This window comes from Rhopalosiphum maidis, chromosome 1 (genome assembly GCF_003676215.2).
Source record: "Rhopalosiphum maidis isolate BTI-1 chromosome 1, ASM367621v3, whole genome shotgun sequence".
Lineage (NCBI taxonomy): Eukaryota > Metazoa > Arthropoda > Insecta > Hemiptera > Aphididae > Rhopalosiphum > Rhopalosiphum maidis.
The window spans coordinates 58,929,714-58,946,293 of record NC_040877.1 but is presented as its reverse complement, the minus strand read 5'-3'; the positions used below and the strand labels follow the sequence as shown (position 1 = coordinate 58,946,293).

Sequence of the window (16,580 nt, the reverse complement as noted above, 5' to 3'; positions counted from 1 at the left end):
AATTTTAAATTGAATTAATGAACAATATATTTATTTTAAAATAAATTCGGTTAACAACTAATTAAAATAAAATATTGATTTGCTGATAAAGTAGATTAAATATTGATTATATTATAGTATAACAAGCCAATTACTAGAATTACAAATAAAACAACATTTATACCTTAGTTATGAAATAACTAAAAGAAAACTAAGATTTTTTTCTAAAATTAATTTTAATTAGTACAATTGTTACAGTTCATGAAATTACAGAAACTTTAAATAAATAAAATTAATATATTACATAACTTCAAAATATTGGTTCATATTTGCTGCGTTTCTTCTTTTTATTTTTTGATTTACTGTTATCTAAAAACATAAAATAATGTTTTTAATAATTAAATAATTGAATAATATTGGTTTGTCAATGTAAATTGAAAGTCATACTCATACACTTGCTATATCAAATTTATCTTCTATAGCATATTGTACTATTTAAAAGTCTTTTAAAAATATCTAAATTTTAGTATAATAAAACCACTTAAAATTAGCTCCATAGCCAAAGAAGAAACAAAGGCATTTTAGTAAGTATATAACCCTTTCAGATATATAAAATAATTAAAGTAAAAAATTTTTAGTTTAACATTTGTAAATAAATTTTAATGTTGTAAAGTATAGTTAACTAGATTGTCCATGAAGTAGGGTGGTGAAACAGTCGCAAATAAGCCTGTTTTACAGTTAATTCACAAATTGACCAAAGATAATTTTAAACTAAATAAATACAATGTTAAAACTATATTATGTGTTTTTAAATTTTTATTTAAAGAAAATAATATTATACTTATATTTTTATCATACAGTGTCTCGTGATGATTTACTCATTGTAATATCTCCTGAAATAATGAAGATATAGTTATGTTTTACTTTAAAGACTCGCAGGGACAATAAATAAAAGTATTTCATTTTTTAATTAAATTTAATGTTTTGGTAAAAAAGTTTGAAAAAATAATTTTTTATTTAATTATTTTCATTAGAAACGAGATTATTAATATACTTTTTCTTATTATTGAGAACATTTTTGTATTATTAAACGACCATGAGTGGCTGGCCACATGATACATAATACTGAAAACTAGAAAACTAAAAAAAATATAAAAATTATGATGTTGATGAAAAAAAATAAACTTTAAAATTTACAGAAAAATAAACTTGACATATAACTTGGCTATCTTCAATTTTTTTGAAAGTAATTAAATAGAAAATTATTTTTCTAACTTTTTTACCAAAACATTAAATTTAATTAAAAAATGAAATACTTTTATTTCTTGTCCCTGTGAGTGTTTAAAGTAAAACATAACTATGATATCTTCATTATTTCAGGAGATATTGCAATGGAAATCCTTATAGAACATCCTTTATAATAAAAATTTAATTTAGGATTGATTATTTGAACCCATGAATACACCCAAGGATTAGATAGATGTTTTATAATCATTTTAAAGTAAAAAAATACATTTGTAGTATTTAAGATAGATCACAAATTTCCTAAGATAATAAATGTTTTTATATAAAAACATACCATGTAAGTTCATGTTGGCTACAGCATCTTCCAGAATATTATTCATCGACATAGAATTTGGTCTAGAACCCAATGTAGGCCATTGAGATGATATATTAGGTAAAACATGATTTGATGAAGAGGAGTTACTTGTGATACTTTCATTCTGCAATGCCTACAATACAAAGCTTAATTATTATAAAATTTTATAAATGTACTAAACAACAAAATAAAATAATTGTAAGTATATAACGTTATATTTTGTTCCAAATAAGAATTTTAAAAATAAATTAGTAAGCCCCATCCAAAAAAAAATATCATTAATATTTTTTATATTTGTATTATTCTAGAAAAAAATTGAGAATATTCGCTGTACCTTTGCAAATGATAAATTACTTGGTGAACCATTAGAAGTATTTACTATAGCATGATCTGAAGTTGAAGTCATTCCAATTGATTCATTCAAAGGAATCATGCTATTTAAAGATTCACAAATTGTATAAACATTTCATTATAAAAATTATATATCACGGATGAATAAATATTAAATACCTTTTGTCAGCAAATGGATCATAGCCACATTCTGGAAATAAACTCCTATTATGCCATTCAGGAAGTGGCAATTCCTTTTTAGAATTTCTTTCTTCAATGCGTTTAGCAAGTCGTTGCTCATCACGAGCACGTCTATCTCTAATAGCTTTTTTTTCATCCAAGTTGGCTAAATTAAAAGAAATTTAAGTTACAATATTTATTTACAAGAAATTCATTCTAGCGGATTCTATTAAATATTTTTAACAATGTCAAAACAAATGTTAGTTATAATTATAATTACTTTTAAATATAAATAAGGTTTCCTGATTGACAATATTGGTCAAATCTAATTCAACCCATTCAAAAACAGTAGTTATGGGTAAATGTAATAAAAATCTATAGCGTTTTCTTGATGCTTCAGTCATCGATAAGGATTGTTTTTCAATTACAATAGCATCTATCTGTTGTGGGCTATTTTCTAGACTTCCAAACATACATTCTAACATTTCTACATTAACTGCTGATAAATATATATGCTGACCATCCAAAGCTGTTAAAATTAATAAGTATATTAAAAATATTTACCAACACATTAAAATTGTTAAATATTTACCTTGATAGAAAAAAAAATCTTTTTTGGCAGGTTTTTTCTGTGAAACCTCTTTAATGTCAGTGTTAAAATTTGTCTTCATTTCTCTAAAAGTTAAAATATTTTTTTAATATTTATGTACCTAATTTTTGTTCATCTAATAAACTATAATTCTATATTAGAAAAAAATAAGTAATTGTGGACTAATAAGAATAGATATGTCAATTACTATCATTACGTTTAATATGCAGTTATGTATAATCCTAAATATTAACATCTAAAATACAAAAAATTCAATAATTTTATATTGCAATACCATGCTTTGATTATTATCTTGGCAAATATGTAGAGGACACAAGATACTCAGACATAATTTAGATTTTTTATTTATAATAATTAATACATCATATGTATTAAAAGGACGTCTCACCCGCATGTGTTGTCTTCGTCTTACACGTACGACATAGTACATTTTCATTCACCAGTTCAATAGTGTGCTTTTAGTTTTAGTTTTTATTAGAGTGAATTGACCTATTATCAAACTTTTAGGTGAGTTATGAGTATGAAATTATTAAATATTTGAAAATGTTCATAATTCACTTAAAAATTAAAATATCGTAAAATATCAATGGAGAACACAGATAATGTTTTTACCTAAAAGTTTGATAATAGGTCAATTCACTCTAATATTAAAACTAAAAGCAGACTATCGAAACTGGTGAACAAAAATGTACTATGTCATACATGTGTAAGACGAAGACAACACATGCGGGCGAGACGTCTTCTTAATACATGATTTATAGACTATCAGACTATTTCTAGATAATATGTGCTAATATATAGTATGTGTTTACATTACTATTAAAAAATAGTTAAGCTATCTATTAAGTATTCTTAAATCATTATTATGATATGACATAAATTACAAAGAAGTTAGGTAAATTCTTATGTGATTTGTTTAATTAACTTAAACGTGTATTTTTACACTATTAATGTTTTTTTTTTTTAAATTGTATTATCTTAATTGATTTTGATCAAGGAATTTTTAACATGTATTATATTATCTTACTTTATAGGTGCATTTGGATTGTCATCTAAGACATTACCAACATGATTGGAACACCCAGGAATCTCTAAAATGTTCTTTAACGGTGATTGCTGTAAAATAAAAATGTGTATTATTTCATAATAAACTAATAAATTATATTAATAGTAAACACTTATTATCTCAAAAAGTTATATTTTTTTTTATAATTTATACAAATATTTTTGGTATTGTACTTTTTAGAATAGTACATTTTTAATTTTATATTCTAAAGTAATAAAAAAAAAAGCTAAAAATGACTAATAACTAATTAGTATTCAAACTATAAATGAGCAGAGTAATTAACAAAAAGTGTATATATTTGTTACTTGATCTAACTTATTTACAAGTGCTAATCTAGGGGGGCAAGGGGCCAAGCCTCCCATAGGCTCTGCGAAACAGGTAAATTCTAGGATGTCTGTTTTTGGCAGTTGATGAAATATGATACGCACATACAATAACCCCCCCCCCCATAAATATATTCTGGATCCGTGCCTGTTTATTTATTTGAAAATGTACTTTTAAAAACTAAAATAATAAAAAAAATTATTCTGCTTCAGAATGTGAAATAAAAAATGTATAAATTCATCCAAAAAATAAAAACTTAAAAACTATGACAATATAATACATTAATTTATTTTTTAATAAATAATAGCTTAAAATTATGTTAAAAATAATAAATTTTCAATAGCTTTTAATACTTTTTGTGATTATGTTTACTGTTAAAAGATCATCCTGCATAATTTATATTAATTTTAATTGAATTACTAGTGATGCCGGTGGTGATCCAAGATTTGCATTTAGTACAGGATTCATAGGTTCACAGTTTATTCCCTTTGTTTCCAAATTCTTATTAAGAGAAAAAGAAAATTAAAATATATCTTACATAAGGCATGATTTTATTTTACAAGCAACTTACTGGTTCCTGGTTCATTAAAATGTCTTCTCTTTTTGATAATAATTCAAGAGCTTCAAATATATATTTTTTTTCTGCGTCTTCAGTTTCCCAGTAGTCTAAAAGTAGAACAAGAGCTTCCCTTTCTTGGTTTAAAATATTTAAAATCTGAAATGTTAAATGTATGGTAAATTTGTGTTTACAAATATCTTAAATGTTTGATTTCTCACTTGGCTTTTATAACCAATTAGAAGTCTGGAATATGCTGTAGAGTAATTAGATTCACACGCTGATAAAGGAATATCATCAGATGGTTTAATAGTATTTTTACGGAGTTCAGATATCGGATATGCTTGCAAAGAATTTCTAGCACGCTTCATTAATTGTAAAGTTATTGATTGACCAACACAACATTCTTCTTTAATAATTATTTCAACGCTAAAAATACCAAAATTACTATATTGCATAAATATTTAAACATTTAATTTTTCTTACAATGTAGGTACATATTATATTTTTCAAACAACTAATATTTAAAATAAAATATTAGAATATAGTGTAATCTATTTTATATAATTAATAATAGGTTTTTTTTAAATGTCATTGTTACCTTTTTAATTCTTTTTTTAATATTCTAGAATGACATATGGGACAGCCAGCAGTATCAAGTTCTTCGTTTATATCTAAATAATGTAAAATGCAAGGCCAACAATATATATGACCACAACGAGTCATTTTTGGTGTTATTGGTATATCCATACATATAGGACATTTAATAAATTGAGTAGAAAACATTTTCTGAAACAATAAATGTATATTTTAGATTAAAAAACAGATTATAAACTGTTAATTTTTATTACAAACATGTTTTTGGCATTTATTTTACTTGAACTGATATAAATTCTAACTAAACAATTTAAGCTTACTATCTGTTCAATGCAATCCCAATCAACAATTTCATCCTGATCAAACATCCACTGAGAATAATCTTTTCCAAACTTGACTACGAATTGACAACTGTTTTAACAAAATTATTTATCAACGTCATATTGTAATATTCATTCAATGTGCTAATAGTATTTTAGCTAAAAAAACAAAAAAATACTTTGCTATCAAAAAGTGTTTGACATTGAATTTTTGTGGAAATTCTTTTTTTCTAGATCCGTAGCCACTGCGCATATTCCATTTATTATTATGATTCATGTGCCTTAATGTAGGCAATATATCATCATCATCAACATCATTTAATGATTCAGTTACCTAATAATTATAATTAATTAGCAAAACAGATTTAATACTTATAAAATACCGAAATGTAACATGGCTCAAGTAAAATATATTAATGTTTACAAACCTCGGAACTCTTCTTTCTACAAAAGAGACTAGCTCGAGGTTGCGGCTGTTTACTGTTATTTGAATTCTTTTTAAAGCTGATATTTCGGTTAGCTTCAAATCTCTGAGGTTGAATATTAACAGCTTTTCCATTTTGACGATTTGAGTACTTTGAATTTGATGAATCTATAAAATAAAATAAATAAAATAGAAAAAACTATATTTTTTTGATTAATTAATAATATTAAATTACTTTATTCAAGTTTTAGTAAATTTTTAAAAAATATTGAATATTCATATGTAATCACTAATAGACAGTCTAAAAAAAGTTTACTTTCACATTTAATGAGATGTAAATATTGTAAATTTCAAGATAATGAAATTAAAAAAAAAAATTATTTATGTTCCAAAATTCTAAAGGTTCAAGTAGTTTAATCTTGAATATTGAGAGGTACTCTGTACTTAGAATTTTGTAAATTTTAAAGTAAGTTCTACGATTATGTATCAAGTAAATCTACCTACAATCATAAAAACAAGCGAAAAATTCAGTAAGTTCAATAAGTTAAATTTAAGTTTGAAATTGTAGTCGATATTTGAATATTATGTTCAATGGAATATGGTTATCATATATCGCTACTTTCCATTTTCCAAGTAATAATACTTTAGTATCCTGAATCGAGGTGAGTCGATCGAAATAAAATCCCGTTTAGCGGACACTGTTTTGTACACGTATAAAGCTTGTTTACTACCTACATACAAAAAAAATTCTTACAAAAGTGTACGGTAAATTGTTCGTAAATTATATTAAGTTAATACCTAATCGTCCCATAGAACAGAATATTACATAATTGACATCAAAATTCAAAAAAATGGAATATTTTGTTATAATTTCTGAATACACTGAATCTCAAGATGAACAAAAACATGCATCTTATTTTTCTTTGCTCATTTGAACGTAACTATAAGAATTATGAGTTCAAACATGCTTGTTCTACAACTGACGATTGGGATAATTTTCCCAAAAGTTAGTTTCCATTCTACTCAAACACTTTTTCTGACCAAAGTTATGTTAATTTTCTCCAAATATAAAAATATTCAACCGATATTTTAGCCAGCACTAGAGTGGCAGACTTGTAGTATTGTGTAGTGTGTACTATGCTGTATTTCTATAAGGATATAGATTACTAAATACGTTTTATCGTTTGTCGAATTTATTCTGGACCAGAATCTGCCATTAAACAAAGACATCCCTAGGAAATTACAAAAAGGAAAATGATTATTCATTTGTCTAATAATTTTTTTTCTTTTAACTATTAATACCATTAATTATTTGTTGCTGAAATTGTCTGTAATTATAACAAAATATAATTGTTAAAAATACATTGGTAATTTATTTTATTAATATAATATTACGATTTAAAGATATAGTTATTATATTTCTATAGTTTCATTCCTAATTGGAGGAAAATTATTACGGCACGCCTGATACCTCCAAAGGGCTGTCCCCCACCACACCTTACAAACACCAACTGTTTTTGGTTACCCTCTATTCTGTCTTGTCTACGTTCTTCGATCTTCCTCTTTATTTTTACATTTATTTCCATAGCCACTCACACCATCTCTGAATTATATCTGCGTATAATGTGACGGTTGTACGACATTTGGGCTCGACAAATTGGGTGCGGGACAATTAAGAGCAATGACAATTGGTTGCAAAAACATCTATTTATTAATTCGAATTATAACAATACTATTATGCAATATCTACTTAAGAATATTAAATCTACACAATTTTTAATAATTTAATTTATAATCAATATTTTTTTTTTAAATGAACACAAGTATTTGATTAGTTATATTAAAGCTGTTACATTAATTAAAAACTGTAAGCAGTTTTGTCTTACAAAAATAAAAAATCATAAAATTATACTTGAACATTTAGACATTATTAATATAATTAGTTTATTAAGATTTAAGATAGATTTTGAGCAACGCCTTTCAAAAAATCGTTTAGATGGCGGTTTTCAAAATCATTAGATTGCTTTGTTTCTAGAAACTATGTCTTATATTTTTTAAGTTTTTTTTTTCTTGGTTCCGCTCCAGCCAAAAATTGATGCATTTTTAAACGATTAAGTTTTTCTTCTTTTTTTAGCGCTTCGGTAAACTTCCATATCGAAGGATGGAGTGCATTTAATGTTGAATTAAATGAATTATGTCATCCTTTTACTGAATTATTTGTTCTAGGAATATCATATTGAACAAGATTGTAACTATTCCATAGCTGTATTGGAAATCTGGAACTTCTGCGTTTTTTATTAGGACATAATTTCCCGATCCACGGACTATCAAAATAATCCAAAAAACCTGACAATAAGGTTTCATTTCCTATATAAAACTCAGTTTCCAAAATAGCTTCGAATGCATTAAGTACCATACGTGGAGGAACAAATAATAATGCATTTAACTTTTTAATGTTTAATGCGAAATTAGATTCTTCACGATATTTAATAGCATTGATTATATAATCAATGTTAATAGCTAACCCACTATCTTGGACATGTCTCCGTGGAGCTTGCACCCAATTTTCATTGCGCTTAAAAGTCCCGCCTCCCACACTGAATTTTCTGCGCCCAAGTGTTGGCATACCTAATGTAGTAATGTGACCGAATCATCTCGCCATCTCAACCAATTCGTTCTAATTTAGTATACAATATTTAGTTATACAAAAACATACCCACATAACTTATAAGATAATTCGAATCGAATAAATGCCAGATTAATTTAAATTTTCCCACCAAAATACCAAATGTGTTGGTTTGGTTGTGTGGTTAGCGCAGTGTGCGGTGTATTTGCAGCTGTAGCATATGAGCGGCAGTGGCAGTACCACCACTACCACCACAGCGGAGGTATTCGACTGATACGATAACATATTGTTTAGATTAACAATGGTAAATGTTATAATACAACAGATAACTGGCAAATATGCATCAAAAATTAAACACAAAATCTTTAAATTGTAACAAAAAACAAGACAAACGCATAAAAAATATACAAAATAAAATAACAAATTTGGTTTTTTCATAACGTGAAGCCAATTCGATTCCATGTTGAAAGTTGACATTGTTTACGATTACACAAATAAATATGCAAATACGAAAGTCTTTTACCCGATAGACGGAGACTGTTCAAATAACAAATTATCTAATTTGTCTGGTCAAATGCAACAAATCAATAATATAATAAATATTTATTTATATTTATAGGTAGTAGGTACATTATAAATTTATTTTGTCATGACCTATATAAATAAATGCAATTATAGTTTCGTTTCTTTTCCATGAAATTGTGGCGTTGTCTAATGATAAGAATTTATAAACCGATAACTGAATGGCCGCACAGTAAGTTAATGGCCAGTTGGCCGTCGTGTAAAACTGGAAAACAAAAGAAATATCTTATCTTCTTAAAAATTGTTCAAACCTAATCTACCGCCCACGTTCGCTCTTTTAATATTTGAACTGTTTAAATCAAAAGTAAATCATTCGATATGGTGAATAAGTGCAGTGTGACTTGTTGCAGAAGCCTGTACGCGAAGGACAATGTCAAAGTTAGATTACACAGGTAATCTACTATAAACCAACTCCGGACTACCTCCGTTGTGGAGGACGGAAGTTGATGGAATGCATTGCAGCTAGATTTGGAGCATTATATCAATTCGTTTTCATTCTTATCTTTTTCGTTTAGGTTTCCTTTATCGGATCCAGAAACACTACCTTTGTGGATAGCTGCCACCGGTAGAGAAAAAGATTGGAAACCTTGTAAAAGTAGTAGATTGTGTGGTAATCATTTTGAAAAATCTGAATATATAATTGGCCATGGCAAAGGTGTTTTAAAGACAAAATCAATCCCGACAATTGAATATCGTACAGATGATATGGTACGTGGTTTGAAAATTGATTGGTTTAAAATAAAATAAATTCTAATATATATATACATAATGTATATTATTTTAGAAATACCACAAAAGGAAGTCGCTAAATACAAGTAATGATGACGGGCAAACGAACAAATATTTAAAAGTCAAGCCAGTGGTATTTATAATTAATAGATTAATAATTTTTAACTTTTTTTTTATTTATGAAAATTTTTAAAATATATAGGAAATTAGCGATACAAATGTTGAAATTGTCCAACTTGACTATAATGATTTAAATAATGATCATCAAAATAAGGGTAACAATTGTGGTAATGAAGAATCATATTATAAAATTGAGGATGTAAAAATAGATGATGAAAAATACATAAAAAAAGATAAACATGTTAATTTTTCAAACTCTGAGAGTGATTATGACAACAGAGATAATTCTAATTGTGATGAGGCATTAAAAAATGAATATGAAGATTTTAACTATGAAACAAAAAATGATATTTGTAACCGAGAAAATCAATGGTATGCTTTTTATTTTATATTAACATATTTAATTGGTTCTTATAAATAATACTGAATAAAATGTATTGCTTAGTTATATGTTTACAAGCAGTTTCAAGGAAGGTGCCGAACCCATAGTTTTAACACCTCCGGATGAAAAACCATCTGAAGTATCATTGAGCATGGTAAGATTATAATATCTTAAGAATTTATAAATAAAATACTTACATTTGACATTAATATAATTTCAGAATATTGACCAATCAATAGCGGATTCCAATTTTAATAAAATTATGGCTTTAAAATTAAAAAAACAAAGACGCACTAAAGATATTTATTCATTATACTTCAAGTCTTTGAGGAAAAAAAACTTCCAAAAACAACAAAAAAATTTAAGTTCTTTTAACAATGAGACAGCGTCATTTGCTGCTTTTATAGAAGCTCAAATGAAAGATTTACGTAAAAATAAAAAAGTTTATTTAACAACAAAACACAAAATTCAAAAAATACTAATGAAAGCACAGCTTGAAATAGCAAATTGAATCAAGTTTAAAAATGGCCCAAAAGTAGTTTTTGTTTAATCTTGTAATAAATTTATACATACCATTATACTATTAAAATTATATCATATAGTATTTTATTAATGTAGAATAATATTTTTAATATAATATGTAAGACTAATAATGTAAATTGTATTATAGTTTGTAGATGTATATGCAAACATTTATTTAATTTTATAACATTTTATTTATATATTAATAAATTATAATTAAATGAAACATTTTTATTTTAAGTTTTTACCTAAAATAATTTTACTCCAAAACTAAACAAATTTTAAGATGATATCACTTATTTATTATATTATCTTACTAACACAACAAGAAAAATTGAGCATTTAGCAGAAACAATTTTGTGTTAGATTTTTAATACTAGAATAAATTATCTTATTTTCTTCATAAAAAATAAGAACATTACTGGTATTTTAAATTTAAGTTATTAGCACTTAAAAAGTAATATTTTACATAGGTACCTACTACAGATTTAAAAAAAAACTAATATATGTGATATGTATAGATAATGTACTTACCTAAAAGTTAGAAACTAGGATAATTTGCTTTAAGAGGAAGTCTCGCTCGCATGTGTTGACTCCGTCTTACACACGTACCATATAGTATATTTTGGTTCACCAGTTTCAATAGTGTGCTTTTAGTTTTAATATTAGAGTGAATTGACCTGTTATCAAACTTTTAGTTAAAAACATTATCTATGTTCTCTCGTTGGCTTTTTACAATATTTTAATTTATAGGTGAGTTATGTGTATGAAATTATTAAATATTTGAAAATGTTCATACACTTAAAAATTAAAATATCGTAAAAAGACAACGAGAAAACACGGATAATGTTATTACATAAAAGTTTGATAATAAGTCAATTCACTAATATTTTTACACACTATTGAAACTGGTGAATGCAAATTTACTATGTCTTACGTGTGTAAGACGGAGACAATACATGCGGGTGAGACGTCCTCTTAATATTAATTATTAAAGGTAACAACACATAATTAATTCTGCTAAACATAAATTTACTATGTTAAATGTTGTACATATTTTGAAAAATAAAGACAACTTAATATACAGATATGATATTCTTTTAATGGGAACATAAATTATCTATTATTTCAGTCAAGATTTTTTTTTAAGTTTGCTTTAAAAAGTTTAAAATTATTCATAATTTAGGTTGAAAGAGAAAGACATGGCATATTATAATGTACTACAAAACAAAATAATATAAAAATAAAACAAATCTTATAAACTTACAATTATTTTACATCACTGATATTTTTTGTAGAATGCATAAACTTATTGTTTTTATATAAATTAACTAACTTAGTTATAAGTTAAGAATAGTCTCTGTCATCTCAAATTAAAATGGCGCCATGATTTATAATTCTAAAATTTTAAAAATTTCAAAACTAATAGAAAATATGCCAATTTAACTATAGACAATTCATTAATACTACAAAACAATTTGAAAATTTAAAATTAATAGTGGTTCACTAAAAATAAATGGGTGAAAAAATAAAAATTTCAAAAATTACAGTTTGATAAAAGCACTAAACATTTTGAAAAAATGTCAGTAGGTACTTGATGAAATAATGAGTGTTTAATGATAAAAGAACCACCTTGTAAATTATAATGAAAACAATTTTCTGTAAAATTTGTCTTAAATTTGAAATCATATCAGTATCATATTGGATTTTAAATTTTTGTAAAATGAATTTATCAAGAACATAATTTTAATGTGATAATCATAATAGTTTATAATCATTTTTTTTAAAACAAACATTATAAAAGAATCATTAAAAATCTTTATGACATTAATAGGCCATCGTGGCGTTGAGAACCTTTAATCTGTATTAATTAGCGTACTTCAACTTTATTTTTTCACAGGAACAGAGGAACAGCACAAACTTGTCCAAAATAATTTTTATTGAAATATGGATTTCAATTTATAATATAACAAACTTTACAATTTTTAGTATCAAAATTATTTTTGATAATAGTTTATTAATTTATTATTATTATTATCACTTCTATGGCCCTATATATATTTTTTGTGGAAAAATCTTTGCCTATAATTATTGTACATAATATCTATTCTGTCGACTAGTATGAAGGTAGAATTAAAATATTTGTGTGGTGGAAAAGTGGTATTTAAGTAATTAGGGGGATGTGGGGGCAAAGCCCCACACGTGTCTGTGTTAAGTAATTGTACACTTGGAACGCAATTTTTAAATCATTAGATTGAGCTCCTCTACTTATTTGTCCTAATTCAAGCACTAGTTATTAATGAGAACAAATATAATGAGTAATCATCCTTTTATTTTCACCCTAATACCCTATTTAGTGTTTAACATGCATGTACACTGTATAGTGGTTAAAATATTAATATTTAAAACTATAGAATAGGTATTAAGTATGTTTACTTAATTACAAGCCTGACTTAAGTGTTTAAACACATCTAGGCAAACTTGAGTTTTGCAGCCCGTTACATGTAAATACTACATCAAATCTATAATACAAAAATGTTAAAATCCACCCTAGGCATGGGCCTATGTTGCCTACCTTTTGAGCCAGGCTTGCTTGATTTTTATGTTGTCATTGAAATATTGAATAATTAATATTACACAATTGTTGTAATCTTATCAATACTCTTATCAGAAAATTATATTTAGAAGTTGTATGACTAGATGAATTGCATTTCTTGCAACAAAATAATGTATTTCGACATTTCAACAACGCTATTGCCTATTGCCAATCATTAATTATTGGTAAATCTCACATGCCTATCGTAATAACCGTTTTTGATGAATGATGAGTTTATACGAAAGTTTTAAACTTTATAAAACTCGACATGGTGCCGGTAAAGGTGGACACTATAGTTTTGAGTGGGCATAGAACGACACAATATTATTATTGCTTCGTTATAGTGTTCTATTAAGTATTGGTACTTTGATAGCACGAAGCTCACTGCACATCGGGTTAAATCGTATCACTACTAGCTCGATGAGCCTTGACCTCTAAAAAACCAAAGCGTAAGTGCCACTAACCTACCTGTCGATTTCTTGGTGTCCGCCTTACTGTTGGCCTGCAGCTGAGACTTCGGCGCGGGCACGTTCAGTTTTCTCTCCATCTGACGGTTGTCTGACATTGGTAGTGGTTGAACGGGGATTGGAGGTGTGCTCTCCAGGAGGAGAATAAAATGGACGCGAACCGGACGGCGACATTGTATTCATTGAAATGCCATTGTCACACGAACGAATTTCGGAAACAATCGTATTATTGTTGTTGCCCACGAGATTGGGTCGGGGATCTGATTCGACGAACGAAGCGCACAGGGAGTCAAGGGGCGGCGATTTGAGAGCTGACCCTCTCTGTTTGCGCACTGAATCGGCGACAATAAGAAAATATTGGGAATTCTAGTGATCACTCGACGAGTTCGGAAGCGCTGAGTATTGTTTAACGCGGATGTCACGTTCAAAGCGATACGAAACCGCTACTTTTTCGTACCGTGCGAACGCTATGAGGGAACGACGTCTGTCGGTCACTGAAACTGTGGTCACTAGTCACTTGATATCTCGCACTGGCAGAAATGCCTTGTAGCTGCTGGCGCATGCACGTCTTTTAAAGTCGCAACGTACGAATCGTTACTCGTTACTCGTCACTCGTCACACAACGTACGGCCGTGACGATTAGGCCCAAAACGTGATTGCGTATCGCCAATATTGCCCTTTATATTATTATCATTATCATAACAATACATTATACCGCAATATTTAATTCTATCGATATCAATCTACCGAGGTTGAAAAATGTTCTCTGTGATATGGGAATACGCGGTCTGTCAATCGTTTTTCATCCATGAAAATCTGAAAGTTATGGAGGTAATTTCAGTTTCACTAAATATTCAATAATAATTAGTAAGTAGTAGGTAGGTAGGTACTCTAATAATAAAATTAACGAGTAACGGCTGCACGTATGGTTACAACGAATTGTAAATTGTATTGTAAGTACATATTAAATACATATGTACCGGCATACCGCCGTATTATGGTCACAACATATTTAATTGTATAACATACTTATTAGTTGTTAACTTATCTGTGTATCTATTCATATACAAGAATAACTCTCGCCTATTTAAACGATAGAAGAACTCTCTATAATATATCTTCTATAATACTCTTCTAGTAACCGAAAAACAGTGTATTAAAACATAAAGAGTTTAATTGTATGTTGTAGTAGTGTTTTCTTTTCATTTTTAGTGTTTTTGTTAATCTCCAATTAATTTTTGTTACAACTATAGAATATTTTATGAGTTAGTCTAAAAAGATTGTCTACTTACCCAAAATAAAAAGAACAAATTAAACCAATGGAGGATATATAGGTGAGTAAAAGCAAAAGTACATTTTTTTTTGAGGGGTGACTAGTGACTAGTTCCTTAATAAAAACTCAATTTGCACTAAATATTATAAATCGTTATCGCTAGTAAGGACGAAGATCGTTGGGCCGACAGTAGAATAAATAAATTATAATTTTATAATAATTAAGACCAAATCAACTATTCATAACTAATAAGTAATCATAATAAATAATTAGATGATAGTATATATCCGTTGTTACCACTTATCAGTAAAACAAGTTTTTAATTAAAGTTTAAATCTATGATAAAACCAAACATTTTTAATATGTATTAATTTTTTTTATGTATCTACCATAAGCTTTAGTAAAATTATTAATAAAAAAACATTAACAATATAAATGAAACAAGAATTCACGTGTCGTGTGGTGGAACAAAATAGATGGGACAATGGCACTAATTCAATTTATAAAATTTATTCCAGATTCTTACATTTTCAGTTTTCATTAGTTCATAAAGTACCCAACTTTATGATAGAAAAATACTTTTTATTTGTTAATCAGTCATCTTAGTAGATAATATTTTTTTACTAGTGTAGAAATGCGAATGTAATTTTATAGGTACACATATTTTTTTTAATATAATATTAGTATTAAGTATAAATAATTATACTTTTTTAAGGACTCGTATAGATATAGTGAATTGGCATATCGCGTGTGCATGTATGCGTTATTATTGCATGCACGTTCTTGTGTGTGTGGTTCGCCTATATAAAACCATTGTATTACCTATACATGCATATGACAATTCAAATGATAAATGAATAACAGTTCTCATGGAAAAGTAGGGCGGTTGTCGACTTAAATATATGCATGCAATAAATGAATAAACATATATAGTATAAACTACATAGTACATAATAATATATATTACATAACCTATATTATGTTTATATACTATATAGGTACTCGGGTATACGATGATACGAGAATCCATCCGTTCCTTGTACCAGCATGCGACTACCCCCGACTTATGTATTTACGTATATTGTTAGTTTAGGTTATTATACTTATTTTATGTTCACATTCGGGTGTGTGTGTTTGTGTGTTCGACGTTAATTGTATAACTGAGCCGGATGGGTTGGTATCAGTTGGGGGCAACGAGGTAGGGCAAAAAAAGAAATAGTACTAGAAATAACGCAAGTATATAGGAATTCAATTTCTATTTAAGTGGTGTTTTTCCGTCTTAACTATATAACGCTGT

At 27.2% G+C, this 16,580-nt stretch overlaps 2 protein-coding genes across 2 annotated transcripts; one reads left to right on the top strand and one right to left on the bottom strand.

Annotated features, from left to right (window-relative positions):
- Nucleotides 1–64: 64 nt before the first annotated feature.
- LOC113549294 (RING finger protein 10) lies at nucleotides 65–14,684 on the bottom strand. The gene is made up of 15 exons (XM_026950524.1): nucleotides 14,012–14,684; nucleotides 5,991–6,154; nucleotides 5,742–5,896; nucleotides 5,563–5,653; nucleotides 5,247–5,434; nucleotides 4,867–5,074; nucleotides 4,661–4,804; nucleotides 4,510–4,590; nucleotides 3,727–3,815; nucleotides 2,682–2,764; nucleotides 2,370–2,618; nucleotides 2,090–2,255; nucleotides 1,914–2,013; nucleotides 1,559–1,712; nucleotides 65–348 (listed from the first exon to the last, which is right to left on the bottom strand). The coding sequence occupies exons 1-15, from the start codon at nucleotides 14,106–14,108 to the stop codon at nucleotides 290–292; spliced, it is 2,028 nt and encodes a 675-aa protein (XP_026806325.1). The 5' UTR covers nucleotides 14,109–14,684; the 3' UTR covers nucleotides 65–289.
- On the top strand, nucleotides 9,345–11,064 carry LOC113549295. The gene is made up of 6 exons (XM_026950525.1): nucleotides 9,345–9,586; nucleotides 9,710–9,902; nucleotides 9,979–10,056; nucleotides 10,126–10,415; nucleotides 10,489–10,579; nucleotides 10,646–11,064. The coding sequence occupies exons 1-6, from the start codon at nucleotides 9,513–9,515 to the stop codon at nucleotides 10,934–10,936; spliced, it is 1,017 nt and encodes a 338-aa protein (XP_026806326.1). The 5' UTR covers nucleotides 9,345–9,512; the 3' UTR covers nucleotides 10,937–11,064.
- Nucleotides 14,685–16,580: the final 1,896 nt, after the last annotated feature.